Source organism: Cottoperca gobio, chromosome 7 (assembly GCF_900634415.1).
Source record: "Cottoperca gobio chromosome 7, fCotGob3.1, whole genome shotgun sequence".
In the NCBI taxonomy this organism is placed as follows: Eukaryota; Metazoa; Chordata; class Actinopteri; order Perciformes; family Bovichtidae; genus Cottoperca; species Cottoperca gobio.
Genome location: NC_041361.1, coordinates 5,674,636 through 5,698,834, shown reverse-complemented (window position 1 = coordinate 5,698,834; position 24,199 = coordinate 5,674,636). Strand labels below are relative to the sequence as shown.

The window sequence follows — 24,199 nt, the reverse complement described above, 5'->3', positions numbered from 1 at the left end:
GCTTCGCAGCTCAGGACTTCCTTTAAGAAACATTTGCTCTTTGGCCTCAATCTCATTTACTATTTACCTTTCAAAAATATCTCATGTACTTTTAAATTCACATAAAGCTGTACATACTCCCAGCTGTATTTTTGGAGTAAAGTATCCCTTAGCCCTCATCACTGCAGTGGATGTGAGTAATAAACACGGTGTGGGAGAGCTTCAGATAGCCTCCGCCACTGTGTTCAATAGATAAACTCTAATCTCCTCTAAGCAGATGGGTTTCCTCCATGTTGAATGCGGCATAACCGTGCAGTGTTATTGGTGCGTGTCTCACACTGACGTAGCTCTGTATTGGGTGTGCGATTCTTCACTTACAAAACAGGAATTCCTTGAGTTCAAGAGAACGCTTAAGCTCCAACATTGGACTAAAACAATGACCATATAATTACATTTTAAGGATGACTGGCACCACAAGAGTCAACTTCCAAGTTGGTTTGACTTTAAAAGGTTTGTATTCTTTTTTTAATTATATTTTTCTTTAAGATTTAACTTTCACTTTGTCATGTGGCTATATCTCTTTAACGCAGCTTGGTGATGCATAGAGATATTTAATATTCACCTCAGATGTACTCACTTTTGGCAAAAACAATTAAATCAAGAATCTGAAGATGGATGGTTTATATGTGTTGCTTAATGTTAGTCTTGTCCTAATACACAGCTTTATGAACACTACACGTATCCTCCCTGCTCACATTATTATGCAAACTGGAAGTTACAGTGCTAATATTAAAATAACATTTTTCCTGATCCTGCAGGATGCTTCCTTGCCTGGGCCACATCAAGCGCACACATTACTGGTCAACCCTGCCTATGTTCAGCCCTCCTGCCTGCAGGTCTGCAGGTCAACTGCAGCTCTTTAAACCTCATGCAGCTGCCTCATCTGCCCTCCGACACCACAGAGCTCTATGTGCAGGACAACCTGCTCACCTCAGTGTCTCCAGGCTTTTTTGACAGACTTGTTGGTCTGAAAAAGGTCTCACTATCTGGGAACCCCTTCCACTGTGACTGCAGGATCCAATACCTGAGGAGCTGGTTGCTGAGGAACAGGGCTGTTGTCTCCAAAGAGCCCGTCTGTGCCAGTCCAAGCTCTGTGGCACAGAGAGCCATCACTGAACTCAGCGAGGACTACTTTTCTTCCTGTTCCCTGGCTGTCTGTACTGAAGGGACTTATGACACGGTGATGGGAGTGATGCTAAGCTGCCTCATCGTCCTGCTTCTGTGGAGCTTGAGACTGGCCAAAACGGCCACCTTCACTCTGTACATACACGAGAGACATTCGGGATTCGAGAGCGACTCTTTGCGCTCACTGAAGCCCAAACACAGGAGGAGGCTGCACACCGCACAGTCAGAGGTCAGCGCGGATTCTCTCACCATCGCAGACGTTCAAAAAGAGCCACTTATAAACATGGAGTTACTGCCACAGGTACTGGATGTGCTGCACAAGAAGCACAATATAAAGATAAAGGCTACCTGAGGGACTTAATACAGTGGAATTACTCAACAATAGAGTGGAGGGCAGCACAACAGATTCTTTTGTTTGTTGCAATAAAGTTGTTTTTAATGCTGAACTGTTACAGCCATGTCTCCTGAGACTTCATCTAGGGAACGGATTATTATGCAATCTAATGCTATTATGGGAACTGCTACTCATATAGGCAGGAACAGCACCAGATAAATGCATGGTGAATAATAAAAAAGTGTTTTACGTACACTGGCTCAAGAAATTATTTGATACTATATATTAGAAATGATCAAATCTGATATGCTACCATTAGAAAATGTAAGAGTGTTAAGGACTATTTTGCCTTCCGTGTATTGGGAGGGCCTAAACCATTCAGTCTAAGATAGGTGGCACGTTGTATGTGGCACGTGTGTGTGTGCGTGTGTGCGGTCACAACTAGATATAAAATCAATCTACTTACCATCTGTTACAGGTGCCCAATTAGCGTGATCAATATATTGATCATTTCTGGTTAATTGTGGATTATGATTGAAAAAAATACAGTTTGCAAAGCATGTTTAACTATTATATTTTCTCACCTTAAGGTATTTACAATGAGTGAAATACTACAAGTGATCAAAAATGGAGCAGTAAAAGTTTTTTGATTGGCATTTTTACTTGTATTTAGATAAATGTCCAGATAAATTTTGCTTCTGGAATTACAATTTGAAAGCATACAAAGTATTTCTACATTACAAGGATCAGGTTATGGCAGGAAGGTATGGTAACATTTAACAAATATAAAAGTCTCTGATCTGTGCAAATACTGGTCTCACAACTAGACAGGCTACAGACAGACGGTACTAGTACAGGACAATACTGCACAACAAACACTTATTTTTACAGTACACGTATTACTCTCATGTCCATGCATAGATTTTCCAGGATAAATGGGGAAATAAATGACTAAAAATGCAACAATAGAAATTCCCCTTGAGAATAAAAGGTCAACCGTTATCTGAATATGCTTCTTAAAAACACTGATCAATTCTTGTAATAAATATAGGATGATTTCAGGATTGGATCTGCAATTACCAAAACATTACTATAATCTAAAAAAAAATACTTTGGGGGGGGGGGGGGGGGTCAAATAAGGCAGTTTCTTAATGAAAAACAGGTAATTAAAGACAAATGGCAAAAACAATACAAAAGAGCGGTTGACGGTAACAGTTACATGATTAATTTCATCTAAAGTTTTTCTCAAAGACGACCCATATTTTTATCGATGCCCTGTCGAGTGGTAAAAGTCCCCAGTGTTAGGCTCCTACAGGTTTATGTGTTACCTGGTATACCCAGTGTAATGCTAGGACCTTCATAAATCACACAACACCTGTTGGCTCAACTCTACTGAGGCACAAACTTCTCCAGCTCAAAGATGCGGTCAACAGCATCTGCCACATCCTGCACTATGTGGTCCGGCTCCACCAGCGCGGGGTCGAATCTGAAGTCCCGGTGCCCGTGGAACACAGTCTCTTTGATGCAGTGACTTGCGTCAGACGGCACCTCTACGTTGGGGTTGTAGACCCCTGTGCAGACTAGGATGGATTTACAGGAAGTGGCAGAGGGCAGCGCTAGCTCGCTCTCCCACATATTGTCGCTCTCCTCCTCCTGGGGCACTGCAGTGGTGGACCCTGTGGCGGAGACCATCTTAGCAACGACGGCTTTGGGGTTCTTTCTGGCGACTCTCTCCTCCAGGTAGCGGCTGTATAGGTTGGCGCCATAGATGTCAGTCATTAGGTTATCCCTAAGAGAGCAAAGGGGAAGAGATTACTCAGCGCCTCAGGCAGTAGCCTAGATAGTGACATGTGCAAGAACGTTCTGCTGCTCTGTGCTATTTCACCGGCGAAAGGGAAATCAAAGCAATCGCTGTAACAACACGACAGCAACAAGCGTGATTAAAAAGTTGAAGTGAAATGTGGAAGTTTTGAAAGGAGGGTGCGATATGTTCACGAACACGCTCGCGGCCAGTTGAAAGAAATGAGTTCTGTATTTTCCTGTGATTTTTGACGCCTCAGCCTTTCAGTTTGGCTAAAGTTGCAAACCTAAGTAAGAAATGTGAGCACAGTGCAATGCAATGTGCATCGTCTCCGAAGTGAATTCTGATTAAATACATTTGTAATACATGGAATAGTCTTGTTGTCTTACCCTATAGCGTAAAGGGAAGTGACGGGGAGTTTCCATTGCCTCTGCATGGCCTGGCTTCTGATGAGGTACTCTGCAAAGTGGTAGGTCATCTCACTGGGTTTTCCCATGAGCGCGTCATACTTCAAGTCTTTACCCGTTATCTTCTTATAAATGTTCTCCAGGCACACCAGAAATGTCCCATGGCCGAACCTGAGTCAGATGGGATCACAGAAAACAGGGTTAACAGGGTTTCGTTGCCGACTCTTTTAAATGTTCTGCGACGGCACTAGTTACCGTGGAGAATGGGCCTCAGCCATCCACATGAGGTCCATGTTGCAGGCCAGCAGGGGGAGGTGAGGCATCTTTTGGGTTTGGTGAACACTGCCGAGGTTACCTTTGGTCAACAAAATGTCAATGATCAGCTGCAGGTTGGTCTCCCATCGAATCGGCTCCCCGAACAGAACCACGGCTGCGTGTGGGAATAAAAGATAAACATAAGATCTCTGTGATGGAATTAATATCAAGGATCTGAAAAAGCAGGTGCGAATGATTGACAGCTGATAACAGGTACATGGTCTCACCTTCAACCATGGGAAGGTTGCCAACAGTATTGGACTGTAATGAAAGAAGAGAAGCTAAACATGTGCTGGTGTATGCGACTGAAGAACAGTGTGATGTGATCGACATGTCATTTCTGCACCACATTCCTATATCTCACCGGCAGTTTGGGTCTCCTGTTGTGATCCACCATGTCCATCAATGGGAATGATTCCCTCAGCATATCAACACTGATGACATTATTAAAGCCCACACTAAAGACAGGGTTGTTAAGGACAAATGACGAGTAATATGCAAACCTACATTTAAACGGATCGCACACAGAAAACATAACAGAGCAAGATTCCAGGATACTTTTTAGCAATTTCCAGGACTGGTCCCTGTCCGGACACCAGCACACACTTGTCATGGAACTTCCTAAACATCCTCAGGGGACTATGCGACATGATGACCTGATCTTGTGTAATCTGTAAATAAGAGGAAAGGTTAATGGCAGAGGTGATAGGGGACACCAGATTAATAACAAAGAAGATGTTTGGTGTAGTCACTTCTCTCAACACTCTGATGACTCACAGGTACTCCCAGGATGTGAGCGAGCTGGTCTGCCTTTGTTTGTCTGAGGCAATTCCCTGCATTTGTGACAAAAACAACTGGCACCACAAATTGTCCCTGAGAGTCGACCAACTTCTCAAAAGCCTTTTTTGCAGCAGGGATTGGCATCCTTCCCCGAACAAGCACGCCATCAATGTCAAACAACAGTCCAAAGTTTGGCTGTGGCTGGAGAAGGGAAGGACAAAAAAGAGCTCATTAAAAAAACCACACATAAGAATCGCAACATAATGTGTATAAAGAAGGTTGACAGGTGACTCATTAATTGCGTAACAGACTTTAATGTGGCTGATAATGAAAGGAAGGCAAACAGGAATAATTGTAACCCTGCACTAAATGTCAAAGGCTTCTTTTCTACATACATTGTCATGTTCAATTATTTAAATTGACTTTGTTGTATGCAGGCTATAATCCCTGTGGATATTGTTTCTAATAACATCTTAGTGACAGGGCTGAATAGAGTAGGACATGAAATGGGCCCTTTATTATCTTGGCAACATGCAGTGCACAGAGGATCCATAGTGGGAACCCCATGGTGACACAGCAGTACACAGGGGTATTTGGTTACATTGTTAGCATATTACAAACAATCTTAAAGCTATCCAAACAGATATGTCAAAGATCCTTTCCCCCCCCCCTCAATGTGTTTGCGTGTTACGGGGACTGAAAAAACACAAACTGGGAACACAGTAGTGAAACCACAGTGAGCTACATCTGTTGTTATCCCTGATGGCAGATCCCCCTGTTGTTCCAGCACATCTGAGAAAGTCGATCTGATACACTGTTAACAAAAAAGATCAGAAACAAACTCAAGACAAACGTAAGTGTTTGTCTGAGCCGCAGCAACAGCTCGCACCGTACCTTGCTGTTAGACTGAGTTCCGCAAAACCCGCACCGAGAACCGACAATCCCAGCTTTTCGTCTGGCTTGACGGTTACTCAGGGTGCACGCGCCCCGGTAAAACGACAGGAGTCCCCTCATCTCCTTTGTTTATCACCGGGTTTAAAAAGAGAAACAAAATGTATAATGATAAGCGACCCCGCATGAAACGAAAGCCGGCTTGTTCCGGCCGCGCTGGCTGATCGGCTTGTTTTTTTTCCTCGCCTGTGATTTGACTGGGCGAGACCGGATGACGACATATGAGGAATAGGAGGGTCTCTTGCTGCATCTCTGCCGGAAGGAGATGTCGGGCTGCTGCTGCATCTGCACTGCAACCCCCGCTGCCATTTTAGACACCGAGGTGGAGCTTTCTGTTTCTCCTTCCACGCACAAACACCTCGCTGAATGACGGGAGCGGTGCAGAAACGCACGAGCTCATTGATCACTAGTGTTTCTTATGAATCTATATTTCATGGTGAGTCTCTTTGTTCACACACATCATGGATATAGCTGAACCGTAAAAGATTTAATTCTCCATTTCACTCCCCGGTTTTTTTTTTACCATTCGGGCACAGAAGCACATGCGTGTGGTCACGTGCTGCAGTATCCATCAATGTGCCTCAGGGAGCTAAATTTGCTGCAGAGAACCAGAAGAAATGTGACTCGAGACACCAGAATCCCCTTTATAGTCTCACCCAACAGGCTCTGTAGATAAAAGCTCCTACTTGATACATAGTTTAGGACACATGTGGTTGTATTGTAGGAGTCTAATGGTGCAGATGCTTTGCCATTAGGGCACAGTAACAAAAGGACAGACCACACCATTACAAGAAGACACAATGTCTAGATTAAAGAAAAGGTCTGCTTTGTGTACCAGTAAACTCAGAACAGGATGTGTGTGTATAGCATATGTTGCATTTAACCCTCTGTAAAGACATTGTTGCACTTTAAGCAGTATTGACTTCACTGTACAACTACAGACAGATCATTCGATAACTAAAAATCTGTCATGCCTTTTTATTTTTAAAACAAGAAACGACACCAGACAGGTCCTCCCCGTGCTCCTCCAGCTTTATTGATAGTTTAAAATTACATTTCTATTTTCTAGGACTTCAGTTGCACTTTCCTTCCGACTTAAAAACTGAGTACAAGCAAATGGTATTTATACAGTAGTCTAAGTGATATTGTACAAAAATAACATTTTGATTTCTGTGAAAACATTTTTCATTCCCAAATAACTCCTAATTCTGTTCTGACAACTTCATGATGTTAAATTTTGCCAAGGTAAAAAAAAAAAAAAAATTCCAAAGCCATAAAAGGAAAAGTCTAACTTGGTCTACCAAGTGATATTTAAATTGTAAACAGATTTCTATAAAAGAACGTGTTTCTTTTAATACCTCCAAATTTTTTATATCGTAGCAATATAACATGTAGTTTGTTATCACCCACTTAGCTGCTTGTAGGGCTGAAATGCATCATGTTATGAACGGTTTCCATGTCATACTCTCTTGGCCAACTCAAATCCCACTAAAACAAACCAAAATAACCATACATGGAAGTTCGGTTTCCATTTATTCCCTTCTATCTCGTTTTACTGAGGCTCACTTCCACAAGCTCAAAAGGTCCTATAGATTCCCATATGTTTAGTCCCATTTATTCATCTCTGATAACCAGTGGCTTGGAAAGGGGGTTCTTTAACAAAGCATTATACATAACACCGCTACCAAACTAAAACATTTTTGTATTGAATGCAGAAAGATTTTTTTTCACCCCTTTCATTGTATTACATGTCGAGAGGCTCACTGGCCTGGGACTAGCCTCCGTTAGCCAAGCTTTGGCCAGTGAAGAGGATTCAGAGAAAATAATACAACCAACCATCAATCTGAAAAAAGGAGGGGCAACAGAGGGCACTGATTATGCGCTGCCTTCAATGGTGCAATCTTTTGCCAGGTGGCCCGCCTTTCCGCAGTTGTAGCAGTTAGTCTCGCTGGCTTTACTGCAATGCACAGCAACGTGGCCAATATCGCCACACCTAGAAGTGACAAAAATTGTTAGTTTCTTGATTTTAGCGCAACAAAAAAAAAGGTAAACTTATTTGAAAGTGGACGTAAGAAATAAAATTAAAAACAGAACTTAAAAAAAAGAATAAGGAGAACAACTCACCTGTAACATTTCACCTTATCGCAAAGTTTCTGGATGTGACCAAACCCGCCGCAGGAGTAGCACTTCTGATCGTTGGCATGATCACAGTCGCGAGCCATGTGGCCGGGTTTGTTGCAGTTGTAGCAGAGCTGCTCCCTCTCCTTTTTGGGCTCCTTGCAGTCCCGGGAAATGTGGCCACTCCTGTGGCAGTTATAGCACGCTGAACAGAAAAATACCCACATAAGTTTGTCAAAAAATGTATGACAGTTTCAAGAAAAGGTTGGTTGTATATGTTTAATCGTATGTATACTATACTGTTATGTGTACCATTGAAATCAAAATAATATTTACTTCTGTAATTGTGGTGTAAGAAAACACCACTTCACACCAACTAACTAGAACTGAAATGGAAGAATTTAGAACAGCAATGCACACCATCCTCAGTTTGGTCGCAGTCCCTGGCCATGTGTCCTTGGTCTCCACACCGAAAACAGAACACCTCTTTAATGAAAGACAAAACACCTCTTTAATGAAAGACAAAACACCTCTTTAATGAAAGACATATTGGTTTGTAAAGATGACAGGAAGACAAGTATTTCTCCTATAATTAATATGTTCCATGTTAATATGACCGATCAGTAAACCAACACTACAGCGACTGCAGACATGCATTAAGCCTAGTGGAAGAAAAAAAACCCTCTACAACTCTGCAAGCCAGGACATTATAATAAATATCATATAGTGGGTGTGGTCTGAATAGTAGATAGTACCCTTGACTCGTCCCCGACCCCTGCCACGTCGACCACTTGGACCACTTGGACAATGCTTGGCCCAATGCCCAGAACGGCCACATTGATAGCACTCACTGGTCTCCATTTCCTAAACAAAAACATGACACGTAGAAGTAAACAAAATTGAGTTTAAAATGCAATATTTACAGGCACTGTTGAATTTACACACACTTTCTACACTGGGCACGTTTTAGCTGCGATTTTCAGCCATCTTACCGGGCTTTTACACCAAATGCACAAAAGTAGGACAATTATTTTCAACAGGGACTGTGGATATTATCCTGATATGCACGATGTTCCACTAAGAAATGTCCAATGCTGTGATACCCAGTTATGCATCTGCACATTAGAAATCATACCTTTCAAAGACTAATTGTGAAGGGGATATATATATATATATATATATATATATATATATATATATATATATATATATATATATATATATATATATATATGCCAGTTTATAATGTTTTCATTTTTCTACTTTTTGCCTCAATGAAGCTTAGAAAGTGACCTCTTGTTGTACCATTAAGCAGATTAGTATGCTTTTACACCCTAAAACCACTAACATAGCACATTATTCTTGTCATTTGGCTAAATCTGTTTAGACTGACACAATGTGCTTTAGCTTTACAACACACGTATTTGGTCATTTGTCAAATACTGTGTGAAAGCCTGTTGATCAATAATTGTTTAGTTTTAACCAATGCAGCTGTTTACATGGCTCAAAACTAAAAATGAACAGCTGTTGCTGAGGATGGGATGTTTTAGGCATGCAGCTGATACACACATGGTGCTGATCATGGATATAATTAAATTACAGTGCTGGTGCAGGGTTTTGAGTAGAGATGTCAAAGTATGTCATGCATACCATTTAAGAAATTGTAGTTTAAGATTACAATGATTTTTTAGCACAATTCCTCGTGTCTGAGTCACATAATTTTAAGCAATTTACACAGCAGTTACTGCAGGAGTCTGACTACAACAGGGATCTAATCTACGATCAAACTAAGGGGTAAAGTACATTCTTCAGCTGCGTTGTCTATCTTAATTGGCCTCTCAGACTACAACTAAGTTAACTACTAAGCTAACTTACACGAATTCCTCAGTGGAATCATGTTGTGATCGCCATTGGCCAAACGTCTGTTTGCTGACTGAGCTAAAGACATCAAGTCGGGAAGAATGTGAGTTAATGAGTTATCAAGCTCTTCCTAATAAATATCCAAAAAGACGATGTAGGGTAAGAAAACGAGCCAGTTTGATTTAAATTACATTTGTTAAAGATCGCAAAAGGCTGACTTGTTGCTCTTAATTTGTAGAATGGTCACCCAAGTGCCCACCGGGCCTCAATTTATGGCTTACATAATACGGTTTCACTAAAATAATATTTCTCCAGTAGCTACTTAGGAGCTCATTTCCACAGGAGTACAGGCAGCCCGAGTTCAGATTATTTTCATTTTCAATTTCTTTGTGACCAACATGGTGCTACACGGCACCGTCTGCTAACGTTACAGCAATGGCTATGAAAGCATGCCGTGGGTTGTATGCTAAATTGGAAAGCTTGCACCAGAGGGCAGTCCCATCACATCGTGTTATGATGTACATCTGCTAAAATAGCAAGCTCAAAAGGCTAATAAAGAGTAAAGATACCCCGACTCATTTTTAAAGACTCCACGAAGTATATTTGTCATGGACGTATGCGTGATTCTGGGCTGAAACAGAATCAAATGCCAAAGGTTGAAGCTACGCTAACGTTGGCCTGGTCACGTTGACTTTACCGTTACTCGCGAGACAGTGGTGCGGCTGGCTAGCACATGTTAGCACACAGCACCTCACGATCACGACTAAGAAGCACGATTCAGTCGACGATCGAGCTTCTTTCTCTAGTAAGAAAGTATTGACTCGACACCTATTGTGATAAAGGGTTACCGTAGATCGTTTCTGACGGGTATTCAAGTAATTACACCATATAAAACAATTTCCCGCGCAAGGCGCACACACCAAAGTCGTTGTGACGAGCTAACGTTAGCAGGCCGGACGGAGAACCCGATGCTCAGTTAGTGAGACCAAACAAAACCCGTGCGTTTTAACAAAAGAAAACCGGCTAAACGTCCAATTTTCTCGCTGTTATCAGTTTTAACTCGGTATCGTTTTTAGGGTTTACACATATATCATACATGATGATTAAATCCATTTTATTGCTTACCTCGATGGCTACCTAGCTCTGTCAGTGTTTACGGCTCCTTCTTTGCGCTACATGCGGTGCGAACAGGAGTTCCTGAATTGTCATTCACAGTATTCAGTAAAAAACCTGCACGGTCATTGGTCACATACTCTACAAGCAACCAATCAAACACGAGCAAAACTAGATACCACCTCTATGAATTAGCCAATCACGGAGAGAGAATGGTCCCCTTTCCCTAAACTGACTGGCCTTATTTTTCCCACTTCTTAAAACATTAGGAAATGTTATATCCTTATTAATAGCAATATACTTATACTAATATACTACAACTTGCATTACTACTACTACTACTACTACTACTACTACTACTACTACTACTACTACTACTACTGCTACTACTAATAATAATAATAATAATGATAACGATAATAATAATAATGATAGATACAGTATATAAAAAATGCATTGTTCACAGTGAAAGGAAAGGAAAGGAAGGAAAGGAAGGAAACTTGAAATGTGATCATATACCATGTGCTAGGGCTGACAGTGGCCTCTGTCATCTCTCCTGTAACCCCTCTCAGCTAACTTGTTTGATACATCTACAGTTTTTTTTAGTTAAATCAAAGACAGTACCTAAACATGTCTCACTGAATTTGTGCAATAACCAGTGTAGAGTTGTTCTAAATAAACACTACCAGGTAGATGGAAATGTTAATTGAAATTTGAAGTGGGTGAGAAACAGACTAAAGTATATCAGAATATTTGACTCTGTGCAATCAAGCAAAATCTTTATTTAGATTTGTTGTCAATTATAATGCCCAAATCACTGGCGAAGAGAACAGCCTGCTTATGAATAATGAATTGATGAATGGGAGGTATGTTTAAAACACTGTGATGGAATCTTTTTAGCTTATTAATAACACCTGAAATGACCATTTATAGATTGCTTAGCTTGTTTGTCAATGCCCCAAAGTTCAACTAATTTACAAAAAAACTGAAAGAAAGTGTGTATATGCCTAAAACAACTTATAGTAAGCACAATCTAACTGTGTATATGTGTTTTAGACTATTATTGCGTAGCCCTGATGCAGACCCTTCTTGTTTAAGGAATCCTGATTGCATCATATTTTGAATACAAGTGGGCTGATAAGAGACAACAATCCATGGGAGCTGCAAGCTGAGTGCTCAGGCAGATCAATAAGTGGGAGAGATGCATTCATCTCAGTATTAAGGTGGTTTTCATTGTAAAGCTTTGAGATTGCATGTATTATATCATGTGGTCTTAATTATGCAGCTCACAACCTTAAACACAAAGCAGGGGAAAATATCACAACCGGTGGTGCATACTTTTTAATTGATTGTGAGATGTTTCGCCATAATATCCCACGCTGCCTGAAATACAGTGGTACTGTTGCATGTGGGGTGGAGTACCTTAACACGCTCCACAATGACAAAGCCCTGCCCTCATCTTCACAGAAACAGTATTTGACATTTCTGTTATTTGTTAGATAGAACATCAGTCAGACAATGGCACTGTAAGAAAAGTAGACTAAATTGTAGGTAGCATAAAAGCAAAATTGAAATACAACATGAGTTTCTGATTAGGATTTCTGGCAATAAGAGTCTGCTGCTGCTTTATGGAAACTATGTATGCTGAATCCCAGAAGACATATTGACCAGGATGTTGATGAAGCTGTTTTATTCTCAGATGGTGTCAACTCCATCTCGCTGAAAGGACCTATGAGCCATCTGTAATTAGGGTACCTCAGGGGACCCAGACCGGGATGCTAGGAGAGGATGAACACATGGTGAGTGTAGAGGGTACGGTTTCACACTTGTACTGTTTCAGGCCCGCTTTTGAGAAAAAAAATAAGGTGTGTTTGTGTTGTGTTTGCTAGCAGAAAATGTTGTTTTAAGTCTGTTTGGATGTTTAAAACCATTTAAATCATATGAACTAAATAATGATGCATGTCTGTCAATTAAAAAAACATTCACCCTAAATATAGGTTGATTCTTTTTCTGTAGCCTACACTACAAGCCTTACTACAAGTTGACTCTTAAATGTCTTTTTGACCAGATACAAATGTAACATGACTGTCATAAATATGTCAGGAAAGCTCCAAAATATTTTCCACGGATATGTTGCACTGTCCCCAAATATCCAGATGGTGGTGCACTTGGAGTTAATAATGGATTACTCCCTTACTCCAAACCGGTAGTGGGCCGATTTTTTTTTTTGCTTTTCAAAAGATACTTTTGCAACTTATATTTGAACGAATGTGCATTAAAAACTATATTAATATTTCACACGCATTAGTATTTTGCGAAAAAATAACCAGTATGAGCTCATCGGGGACGTAGCCTCGACACTATATGACTTTAAATAAAGTATATTGTGTATAATATAGCCTTATAATAAGAACTTAACACTTTAAAGAACGTACAGTTTATGTTTTATTAGCAAAAACAACAGTTTTTTACCAAAGTGGGAGGGATTACATTTGTGCTATAGTTGCGCAGTGTGAGTGATGCTTGCTACTCTTGTTATGACTGTAAGGTCCTGTTTCAATCACTGGCGTCAGACGGACGCACGACACCAACTCAAAACCTTTTCAACCTTCTCCCAACAACGTCAATATTGATTGAAAAGCGAGGACGTGACAAGCAACTTTATGGGAGTTTTAATTTGAAAGTGCTTCACGGGATTTAAAAGAATATCCCTTCGTCGTGTCACTTTGAGGGTCCGACGGATTTTTCTCTCTCGCATATACCACGACTGGGAGATAAATCTTTTTCCTCTATTATATTTGCTGGCTCGTAAAAGAGACCCGCCTATGACCTTCACGTCTTACATTATTGCTACATTTGCCGGATCCACGATTACTTGATACAATTACAAAGTCCAACTTCGACCTTTTTTCCTTTTTTTCTTCTTCTTCTTTGAATGCGTTGCAAATATGATGATGTCACCGACGCCACTTTTTCCTGAAGTTATGGCGGAGCACAACTTTTCTAACTTCTCTTGGTAAGCACACACACAGGCTACTGACTCTAGCATCGCTACTCTTTGTGATTTATGTTTGAAATGCGAAGTACAAGTGTTAAACTGCTTCTCCATAGGGCACATGACCACGACATGCATCGCTTGAACAAGTGAAATTTGAATGGAGGGGGGGAATAAGAGCTGTGCAGTGAAGTTTAACGATAGAGTTCGCCGCTGAAGGGCCTTCGGGCAATTTCACAGCAATAACTGGATCTACCAGGCCTTATAAAAACACACGTAGCTACTAATAGCTCCTGTTAGTTGAGGAGGCTAAATCATGCACGCGTTTCATTGGAAGGCGTATTTTACTAGTGGGTTTAGGAAGAAATTGGATTTAATTGGGACTCCATTGAAGGCGTTCAGAAGGCAGTTTCGCGAGCATAACTCTGGCTACAAATATGCTGACATTGATCTCACATATAACTATAAGTCACTCAAACTTTTCTCTGGATGCAACACTTCTCGTGGTGTTGAAGGAGTGAAGTCTGGACTTTTGCTTTGTGTGTCTATTGATAAATCCTTTTTCTGGATTGATCACAGCATTTGTTTTGAACACAATTGCTGCAGCATGGTTGGGAAGGGTGGAAGACTCTCAATCCTTTCAAAAGTTCCTGCTTTTCAGAGCTCTTAACACACCGGTAGGGCTGTTGTGACAGCGAACCACTAACTGCAGTAAGCCATCTCTTCAGTGTTAACAGGTCTTTGTTTAGGACACACCAGAGTCTTTCAGAGAGAAAGTATGAAGACTTAAAGAATCAGTGAATTTTCTGTGCAAATGTCTTTTGTATTAATAACAAAGAACAAGAGGGAGCACAGTTGTTTGTGATGGATAGGTCCAACTTAAGTGTTTTCTTTCTTCTTAAAGCCACTGCGTAGTTGACAAATGACATGTTTTTTTTTTTTTTGAGAAGCACAGATGTTTTTATTTAGTGTACCAGTATTTTTTCTCTATTTCTCTATCTCTTTATTTAATTAGCCCTTATATGTGAACATTGGGATCCAAACTGTTGAGTTTTAGTTGTCTGTTGTTGCCTGACCACGCAGAAAAAGAGTCTGTTGAAAGCATATACTGTAAACAACACGACTGACCTCTGACAGCCTGAGATTCTCCTGGTCTGAGTGGATTTGTTTGTCTACTTTGCTCTGCTGCTCCCCCTCAAACGAAAAGGACAAATGCTAGTTTAATGCCAAAAAAAACCCCTTAAAACTACTACTATAGCATAGGGTCGAGCCCTGGGTTTAATAAGCACATAGTACCGCTAAACTGTTCAGATTGACATGTTCTCTTGACACTTCTGAAAGGTTTGCTACTAACATACGGATATGACCCTGAAATGGCCTTTTAATCACGCCATCATCCAAGAGGGTTGGTTGCACTTGGAGAGATCATGTTTGGAGATTTGGTCAAACAAGTTTTAGATGCTATAACCTCAACCTATCTTTTGTTTTGACACTTTATTTTCCTGTCTGTGAAACGTTTTCACCACAGAGGCAACCACAGCTGCATTTCAGTGGTTAAAAAAAAGAAGAAAAAAAAGAAGACTCCACAATTCAAATGTACAGTGCTGAGTATGTGAAACTCTAAAGCTATATTTTGGGTAGAGAATATGCCAAGCCTAACCCTGTACAGTTATATACCATGAGAGAGTGATGGACGAATGGACTTGATGACCTTTTCCACTGTGGAAAAACATTTACAGTCTATTTACTTTTGCAGACACACATCTTCACGAAGAAGAAATAACTAATGTAACTCTTTTTCAGACCATTGAGTTCACTTGGCTTTACTAATGGAGCACCTTCAGGGAGCGTGGAAGACCCTCAGCAACGGCTTCGGTATGAAGGACTCCGCGTTCGAGGGCCCGTGCCTTTCCCCGACCATGGTCCAGGGCTTTCCCTACCAGCGTCGCTCCTCAGATGACAGCAAGATGCCAGACTCCAAGACTAGCAGCACTATCCGCGTCTACCTCCCAAACCAGCAGCGCACGGTGGTGAGTTGATTTTTATCCTTCAGGTAGAAGATGGCTATTCCAGGCTGCAGAAATACTGATGCATAGTTACCTTAAAGAATATGGAGCTGCTTACATCCTGGCAGGCAAGAGAGGAATGAATACTTAATTTTTGTTTTGCCCCTCAGGTAAACGTGCGACCAGGTATGACTCTGTACAGTTGCCTGATTAAAGCATTAAAGGTGCGAGGTCTGCAGCCTCAGTGCTGCGCGGTCTTCAGGCTGCATCCAGGACAGAGAAGGTGAGCTCAGGACGTAGTCGTGGTTTTGAAAGACATTGTAAAAAAAACCCCTTCTTTACCTGCTGCCGGTGTTTTCGCTTGCTTTGGTATCCCTTCATGTAAAGCCTTTTCGTCGACTTGTTGTTACAGTAAAAAATTTCGGATGGATTGGAACACTGACTCCTCCTCCCTGATCGGAGAAGAGCTCCTGGTGGAGGTTTTAGACCACGTTCCCTTGACAACGCATAATTTTGTGAGTATCTGAAGCACTTTTTTTTACGACATCCTCAAACTCTTGCTAAGTGTCACTGCTAAACAAACGCGTGTTCATTTTTCTTCTGTCATTTGCAGGTTCGGAAAACATATCTGAAACTAGCGTTCTGCGATATTTGCCAGAAGTTTCTTTTGAATGGTTTCCGTTGCCAAACATGCGGCTACAAATTCCATGAGCATTGTAGCACCAAAGTGCCCTACGATGTGTGTGGACTGGAGCAACATCAGACAACTCCTGTAAGTGTCTTCACCGTGCAATGTAAAAAAAACCAAAAACAAAATGCCATCAGTGACTCGTCAGTACATTCTGCAACGATCCTTTATGAATATATACGTCATAAATAATTAATTCCAGAAATATTCTTGCCATCCTAAAGCCATTCTCTCGGCATGGAAGCTTTTAGATTGATTACATCTTTGATCTAAAGCTGAGGTTGGATTACTAGTGAGTGAGAAACTGTTTTGTGTAGATAAACTAGGGAAAGCTGAGTCGCTACACGTCTCCTGATTTAGGTCTAAGCTCGTTTTGTGTAGCTTTGCATACTCGCACTGAGAATAGAACTAGTGTTAGTTTTATTCTCTATCGCTCTCCTTCAGGCTGTGTCCGACACCTGGTGAGAGCGGTGCCCCGTCACTGCCCTCACTCACGTCCCGGCGAATGAGAGAATCCTTAACACGGTTTCCGAGGTGAGGCAATGTTTTTATGTTCGATCAATCCATAACCCATCCTCCCACTGTTTGTAAGATATATACTATACCTACAGCAGTTATTGCCCTCAAGATGAAGTTCTTCCTATTCTCAGGTGCAAAGGATACATGTACAAATAAGAGCACATTTTGTGACTCGTCATGCAAACATATAAACAACATGGAAATGCATCTGAATGGAATCTTCTACAACCAGAGGACTTTTGTTTTTTACACGAGTCCTGTGGAGTTTTCTTGTAAACAAACCAAAGTTATGTTTACGTTCAGTGTTGCTTACCAAATCGCATTGTTTGTATCCTTGAGCTCTTACAAATGCGTTTCCTTCCTCATAAAATGTTTGCAAAGCCGATTTTTTTAGGATTTTAAAGCATTTCAAAGCCAGCATTGTTTACGTGCACATTTTAATTTATTTTCTTCTTTTCGGCTGTTCTGGCGCATTGCTGCATATCCTGGCCTGTTACAGCAGGATCGTGTAACACGTCACCCAAGTGTGTCCGTGGTATAAAACACAACGCCCTCGCAGACAAAAAACTGCTTCATACCCACAAGAGGTCTAAAGATGACTGGAGGGGGGAGGGGGGAGGAGGGGGGGGGGGGTTAGGTAGCCATGACCCTTTGTCATTTCATGTTATTTGTCATGCTTGACTGCAAAACAGTCATAGTTCTAATGTGTGACGAACCTTAATCTGAAGTGAATTATATCCTGCTTTCAATGACGTCCTCAGCTTTATGGGGTCTTACAGTCCCAGTGCTGATGTAACAAGAGGTGTGAAAAGAGCCTGTTGTTTCAGGAGAATATAAAAGGGTTAAAAAGCACTCTGAGCTGCCAAATTAGCGCTCACAGAGTATCAAGTTGTTCCATGCAGAGCGATCTCAAATACTCTTTTGAAACCTAGTCCAGTATTGCCAGAAGGGGGATTGTTCCCAATCAGTGAAGTCCACGGTCATAATTGTGATTTAATATGATCTGTTTATATACGTCATTCAGTTTCCTCTTGTCTCCATTTTAACCAGCCGCTCCAGTGCAGCGGTTGTTAATCCAGTAACGGGTTTCTTATTCTTTATGTTTTGGGATATTTGAACTAGATTTAGATTTTTAGATCTCGAGTCAGACTAACATTTGGATTGTTAGCAGATTAACATATTTGGCTGGTGAGCTTTGTACTCTTCAGCTGAGCCAATACTGATCTTGGCAAACATCAAGGGCAAAAAAAAAAAAAAAGCTCTACGGTAGTCAAGTGAGCCAGAGATGGGAGAAGGGGAAGGCCACAATAAAATGAACCAATAACCACGTCGTCAGTGTTTTTCAGTTTTACTTTTCATACTCGTCATTGATCTGACATGTGTGGTAGCGGTTTCTTGATGGCACAACATAAACGTACGGCGCTTGACTGGGGGCAAAGTGAGAGAAAATGTCAGAAATGAAACCACAAAAGCCGCTGCATCAACCTCCACCACCACACCCACGGCAGTCCAATTACAAACAAGTCACAGAATCCAGTGTTTGCTTTTTGTGCCAAATGTCAGTGGCGTATGTCATTTCGAAGCGGTGACACAAGACGTAGGCAAGCAAACAACCGCTCTGTTGTAATATTTTGGGCTTTGTTCACCTTCACAGTTTAAACCACCGATATTCCACCCCTCATGCCTTCAACTACACCACGCCTTACACGCCCACAGGCGGCTGGCTCTCCCAGAGGCAGCGCTCCACTTCCACGCCCAACGTCCACATGGTTAGCACTACCATGCCTGTAGACTGCAGCATGATTGAGGTAACTACACACCACACCACACACACACACCCCCCCTTGGGTACTCCTGTAGGTTCAAGCTACTCTTAAAATATCTCCTGCCTGAGAGGGATCTTACCCTCTTACGTATATCTCAGGCATTCCAACTATCTTCGCCTCGCTTCGTTCTACCTCTTATCTATCTCTGTGTTAAGTTATCCACCTGGACAGGGTTGGGTCTGTTTTTGTTTAATTCCCTTTAGTAATAATAATTTGTTAAATGTGCCACACTTGGCTTCCTCCTGTTTAGTTCCAGTTTCTGCTTCGCATGCTTCTGTAGAATATTTTCCTCTATGTTCTGTCCAGGTAGTAACCTGGGCATCACTCTTGTCATCCTTCCGTCCTTACTTTCCTTTACTCTGTCCCTTTTTTTTTTCTTCTTCCTCCTCCTGTCCTCACTGGCCTGTTGTATTGTGTTCCCTGCTGGGGAGTAGCTAGACTGCCTGAATACGTCCCCCAGCTCCTGGTGCCATAGATTCTGGCTGAAGAGGAAAGTAGGTATTGTGCACTTCTCCCAGTCTTTTGTTGAGGCCTCATCCGAGAGTCCAGAAAAGGTTAGAAAGCGGAGCAGTCTGAATGGCATGCATTGCAAACAGGCTATCTGCATTCACATCTTAGTGCTCAAGTTAAACCATGAGTGACTGCACAGCATGTGGTCCACTCTTGTGTACTGACAGAACTTTGTGTCGTTTCTGTCTCTCCAGGACGCCATGCGTGATCATGACTCGTGTAAGTGCTTACATCATTCCTCCCTTCACCCTCACCACAAATCTCCCCCTCTTTTGATTGTGCATTCATTACAAAACAGAGAGGTGTTCAACTTCAAACCTTTCTTTGTGAATTGCCCCCCCCTTCTCTCTCTCTCTCTCCAACATTTTAAATTGCTCATCACATCATTGAACATTGAGGCCATAATAAAACAGACATTGGAAAATAGATGAGCAGTAGGGTGGTAATGCAAGACAATTAAACAAGAAACAAGTCTCTACAGACCTTTGTCATCAACCTTTACATCATTTCTCATAAACAAATGTGATGTCCCCTGTTTTATTTGACCTTTGGCCACCACATCTCCCTTTTTTGGAGGGTGAGCCTGATAGAAGGGTGAAGGTTGTGTCCTAAATTGTTCAATATTCACCCTTTTTTCCACTCTATAGTGTGTGTGTGTGTGTGTTGCCTTCTTTTAGTGTTGCCTTAATGTCTATAGAGAATTCCTATATCCCATTTAGTGACATCCTAAAAATCTGACGCGTGATATAATCCTGTACAGTTAGTAGTGAATTATTGTGGATGCTGCCACAGTCTCCCATACTGAATCGCTTCCTTCTCTCTGCACTCCTGTAGCGGGGAGTTCCCCTAGCCAGAGCCCTACAGGATGGTCCCAGCCGCAGTCCAAAGCCCCGGCACCGAACCAGCGAGAGAGGGCACCGTCCTTCAACACTCAGGAGAAACACAAAATTGTAAGTTGTAAATGACATTTACTCCTAATAATGGGCTTAAATATTCTTGCACTCTTTCCAATCCCTGCTCGTACGTTGTTTTATAAATCGTAAACATTTTCAGACCAGTTATGCAATCTATCCTACAGAATGCTGGCTAATGATACCTGGTTATGTTTAGGTTTGTGAGTCCCTCATTAGTTGCACCTTCTTGATTTCTGTTCATCCAGAGGCCACGGGACAAACGGGACTCGAGTTACTACTGGGAGATCGAGGCCAGTGAGGTTTATCTGAACTCTCGCATCGGTTCAGGCTCATTTGGAACTGTGTACAAAGGGAAATGGCATGGTAGGAATGCATCTCAGATGGGGCAGGGCACATTCAGGTGTAACTACTTGCACTTTCACATATTCATACCACATTTAACAATGGCAAAAGTGTTACCTGTAAGCATTTAGAATTGCTTTTCATATGAGCTCACCGTGGATTTTTGTTGCAGGTGATGTAGCGGTGAAGATTTTAAAGGTGACTGACCCTACACCAGAGCAGTTCCAGGCGTTCAGAAATGAAGTGGCAGTCCTGAGGTAAGATATGTCAACAATAGTTATTAGTTAATAGTTTCTATCTTGGGTTTTCAGCTGTTTTGAAAGTTTGCAAATTGCTTAACTCTTGGTTAATCATCATCATTGCAAAATGTTATGTTATCTTCGTTTTTGGTGATTTCCTCTTCCCCTCTGCCTCTGGTCGCAGGAAAACACGACATGTCAACATCCTGTTGTTCATGGGCTACATGACGAAAGACAACCTGGCCATTGTGACCCAGTGGTGTGAAGGCAGCAGCCTCTACAAACACATTCACGTCCTGGAGACAAACTTCAAGATAATCCAGCTCATAGACATCGCCAGGCAGACGGCTCAGGGCATGGAGTGAGTCCTGATGAACGGAGCTTTCCTGATAAACTCAATTTAAAGAAGGAACCAAGATATCATCTCATTTTTTTTTTTCTTATCTCATTTTTAGCTATCTGCACGCAAAGAACATCATCCACCGCGACATGAAGTCCAACAGTATCCTTTCTATCGGCTGCTTCAGTGTGTGAAAGATGAAAGCACTTTAATCCTCATACTGGTCAGGATGTGTGTGCGCTTAAGCTGTGATTCCTTGACAGCAGTGTAGACATCTTCTTGCATGAAGGGCTAACGGTGAAAATTGGGGACTTTGGTCTGGCAACGGTGAAGGCCAGATGGAGCGGCTCTCATCAGGTGGAGCAGCCGTCTGGATCCATTCTCTGGATGGTCAGTAAAGAGATTCAGAAAGAGCAAAGAAATGTAAATAGACGTTCCTTTTATTTCCTTTCCTTAATGTTTTTGTCTGCATGTCCACAGGCTCCAGAGGTTATCCGGATGCAGGATAACAACCCCTACAGCTTCCAGTCAGATGTCTATTCCTATGGAATTGTTCTCTTTGAGCTCATGACGGGAGAGCTTCCTTACTCCCTGATAGCAACTAGAGATCAGGTAAAGTCTCATCTTTTACACGTGTCATACTGTATGTCAGGCGGCAATCTCCCATTTTGTCCTCCACACACTCGGCAGTTGATTTTTGTTTAGCAAGGTTTGCGAAAACATGCAAGTTTTTACTACCTTGTTAGATTTCTAACAACCTCTAGTGTGCACCTGGGTCCCGGTGTTGGGCTGCGAGCCCAGGCCAGAAGGTGGTGGAAAGACACTGGGTCGCTGTCTGAAGGGGGTTTTGGAGCTGGCCTAAGGCCCACCATGGAACAGAGGCGGGCGTCCTGGAGCCACTGGCCTAATTTTAGACCCCGTAACATAACCCTGTTCGTGTGTTCGAAAAGGGGTGCATGGGTGTGCAAATGTGTGTCTGTGGTTTTTTCGTCCACCCGCAGGCCACGAGACATGGTCTGGATCGTGTCTGGCTCCTTGTTCAGTTTACTGTGTTTGTGTTCAAAATAGGATAAAGTTGCTGTACATAGCATGCCCATAAGTACTGTTATGATCCACTGCTGAACTGGCAAGCACATAGAGTCCTCCTATCATCCACTTTTTCCGTGCAGCATCATGCCCTCATTGCTCCACAATAGCTCCAGTGTTTTAGATGCTTGTCACCCGCGACTCACTGGCTATACGTCTAAAATCTCTGAGATTATTTAGAATTGATCAGCTGTCTGTGCCTCCCTCCTCACAGATTATTTTCATGGTGGGAAGAGGCTATTTGTCCCCAGACCTCAGCAAGCTCTACAAGAACTGCCCCAAAGCCATGAAAAGGTTGGTGGTCGACTGCATCAAGAAGTCCAAGGACGAGAGGCCGCTCTTCCCGCAGGTGAATTACTCTCTAATTGTAGACTTCAAGCTGATTTAAAGAGTAATGTTTATGTATGCATGTTATGTTTTTGTTCTAATTAATCAATATTTTTCCTTGCTTTTAGATCTTGTCCTCCATTGAGCTTCTCCAGCATGCCCTACCTAAGATAAACCGCAGTGCCTCAGAACCGTCCCTGCACAGAGCCTCTCACACTGAGGATATCAATGCCTGTACTCTGACCTCCACCAGACTGCCTGATTTCTAGAGGCTCAGACAGCACTGTCCCTGCTCCCCCCCCTCCTTACACTTCTCCCTCCTCCTTTTTAAATTTTTCCAAAATAGTCCAAATGCTCAGTACGCCCAAATGCTCTACATACAGATGCAAATGTAGACCTTAACCTGTACATACAATCATACATAAACCCAGTCTAATCAATCGATTATGTAAGGAAGAGAGGAGAGGGGGGGAAAGTTCATCTGACGATAGAAGGGAGTGAATGATGATGGATTGCAGTGGGATGTACACACATTGAGGTGGTGCCTTGTTTATCACTGCACGTATTAAGAAGTATGCAGAGGCTCCACGGTGGCAATGCATTTGGTCAAATTTGTAAATACATGCACGCACAGCTACCTAAGACGACAATAAATGGACACTGAAGGAAGCTCAAGAGACAGACACATGTGTCTCTCTTGATTTGGGTTCTGTGATGTGACGCACACCCTTCTATCTTGGCCGCACTGGTTTCTGATGAAGAGGACCTTTTAAAAAAACAAAAAAACAAAAAAAAAAGCTTACATGCCTTAAGAGGAAACAAAGCCTGGACTAAGATCCTGCACAATTCACCTCTTGTTATTACAAACAAAGCCGTTGGATGTAGTCCATTTAGTTGCACAGTAGTAGTTGATTTTGCATTGTCTTAAATGATAATGGCGTAGATATGGGAAATTGTTGTCTTTTTTTCTTTTAATTGTCTTTTTGTTTTTGGGTCATTTTGGAGGACTTATAGCCGGTCAGACAGCGAGCATGAGTGATGACGGAAAAATTGACTTTGCACATTTTAGCAAAAGCAATGGTTATGTTTCAACAGTGTACACGTTGGCTTCATAGATCTGAGCAAGCTGATCCGTAGAAACACACACATTCTTATCAGTCCTCGCCATGGGAAGGTTATCATGAGCTGGACATTTGGCGGTTGTCTTAAATGTTTAAAATGATTGGAAACTAATTAGTATTTGTTGTCCTTTTTGATGTCTCTTTCAGAAGGATAAATGTTTTTTTTTTTGTGTCCTTGGTGAGAAAGTTGTCTATTCAATATTTTAATAAAATTAAGTTAATTTCCTTTGCCAAAGATGTGTTTTGTTGTTCTTATTATGGAAAACATTGCAAAACACTGCGATTGAAGCATGTGAACTGACATCAGATTAATATGGCCTCTGTTCTCGTCACTAACAGTAATATCCCACACATGTGCAAGACTTTGCGGTGGGGGAGATGTTTGCTGTAGCAGTGGCAACGTGGTGTAACCTCCCAGGGGATCCAGTGCAGACACGCCACCA

General features: G+C 41.9%; 4 protein-coding genes across 5 annotated transcripts; 2 read left to right on the top strand and 2 right to left on the bottom strand.

The window, feature by feature from the left end:
* The first annotated feature begins 315 nt into the window (after positions 1–315).
* gp9 (glycoprotein IX platelet) lies at positions 316–1,616 on the top strand. Its single transcript, XM_029436450.1, has 2 exons — positions 316–489; positions 798–1,616. The coding sequence occupies exons 1-2, from the start codon at positions 441–443 to the stop codon at positions 1,514–1,516; spliced, it is 768 nt and encodes a 255-aa protein (XP_029292310.1). The 5' UTR covers positions 316–440; the 3' UTR covers positions 1,517–1,616.
* Positions 1,617–2,887: 1,271 nt separating this feature from the next.
* LOC115011326 (haloacid dehalogenase-like hydrolase domain-containing 5) lies at positions 2,888–5,815 on the bottom strand. Its single transcript, XM_029436449.1, has 8 exons — positions 5,696–5,815; positions 4,799–5,002; positions 4,580–4,692; positions 4,386–4,479; positions 4,249–4,282; positions 3,962–4,136; positions 3,689–3,877; positions 2,888–3,287 (listed from the first exon to the last, which is right to left on the bottom strand). Exons 1-8 carry the CDS (start codon positions 5,813–5,815, stop codon positions 2,888–2,890), a joined length of 1,329 nt encoding a protein of 442 aa, XP_029292309.1.
* A 951-nt stretch (positions 5,816–6,766) lies between these two features.
* Positions 6,767–10,992, bottom strand: cnbpa (CCHC-type zinc finger, nucleic acid binding protein a). 2 transcript variants are annotated; one of them, XM_029435031.1, is made up of 5 exons: positions 10,856–10,992; positions 8,626–8,734; positions 8,291–8,356; positions 7,877–8,075; positions 6,767–7,745 (listed from the first exon to the last, which is right to left on the bottom strand). In XM_029435031.1, the coding sequence occupies exons 2-5, from the start codon at positions 8,729–8,731 to the stop codon at positions 7,628–7,630; spliced, it is 489 nt and encodes a 162-aa protein (XP_029290891.1). In that variant the 5' UTR covers positions 8,732–8,734; positions 10,856–10,992; the 3' UTR covers positions 6,767–7,627. The 2 variants fall into 2 exon arrangements, with proteins under 2 accessions (XP_029290891.1, XP_029290892.1); XM_029435032.1 differs by having other exon boundaries at positions 6,767–7,709.
* A 2,373-nt stretch (positions 10,993–13,365) lies between these two features.
* Positions 13,366–23,991, top strand: raf1a (Raf-1 proto-oncogene, serine/threonine kinase a). Its single transcript, XM_029435030.1, is given in 19 exon segments — positions 13,366–13,859; positions 15,642–15,868; positions 16,015–16,127; positions 16,257–16,359; positions 16,458–16,574; positions 16,576–16,616; positions 16,977–17,066; positions 18,706–18,859; positions 19,312–19,431; positions 19,582–19,606; positions 20,222–20,337; positions 20,547–20,664; positions 20,816–20,900; positions 21,067–21,243; positions 21,338–21,384; positions 21,494–21,612; positions 21,703–21,834; positions 22,523–22,657; positions 22,764–23,991. Coding segments are annotated over 18 exon segments (2,034 nt in total). The 5' UTR covers positions 13,366–13,859; positions 15,642–15,667; the 3' UTR covers positions 22,905–23,991.
* Positions 23,992–24,199: the final 208 nt, after the last annotated feature.

Excerpts from the sequence above, each read along its gene's own strand:
- gp9 (XM_029436450.1), top strand. The coding sequence starts at position 441 with ATGACTGGCACCACAAGAGTCAACTTCCAAGTTGGTTTGACTTTAAAA. Across the intron at positions 490-797 it reads AGTTGGTTTGACTTTAAAAG|GATGCTTCCTTGCCTGGGCC; the intron begins GTTTGTATTCTT and ends CTGATCCTGCAG.
- LOC115011326 (XM_029436449.1), bottom strand. The coding sequence starts at position 5,815 with ATGAGGGGACTCCTGTCGTTTTACCGGGGCGCGTGCACCCTGAGTAAC. Across the intron at positions 5,003-5,695 it reads GAACTCAGTCTAACAGCAAG|CCACAGCCAAACTTTGGACT; the intron begins GTACGGTGCGAG and ends TCCCTTCTCCAG. Across the intron at positions 3,878-3,961 it reads GCTGAGGCCCATTCTCCACG|GTTCGGCCATGGGACATTTC; the intron begins GTAACTAGTGCC and ends CATCTGACTCAG.
- cnbpa (XM_029435031.1), bottom strand. The coding sequence starts at position 8,731 with ATGGAGACCAGTGAGTGCTATCAATGTGGCCGTTCTGGGCATTGGGCC. Across the intron at positions 8,076-8,290 it reads CTGCGACCAAACTGAGGATG|CGTGCTATAACTGCCACAGG; the intron begins GTGTGCATTGCT and ends TTTTCTGTTCAG. Across the intron at positions 7,746-7,876 it reads GATAAGGTGAAATGTTACAG|GTGTGGCGATATTGGCCACG; the intron begins GTGAGTTGTTCT and ends TGTCACTTCTAG.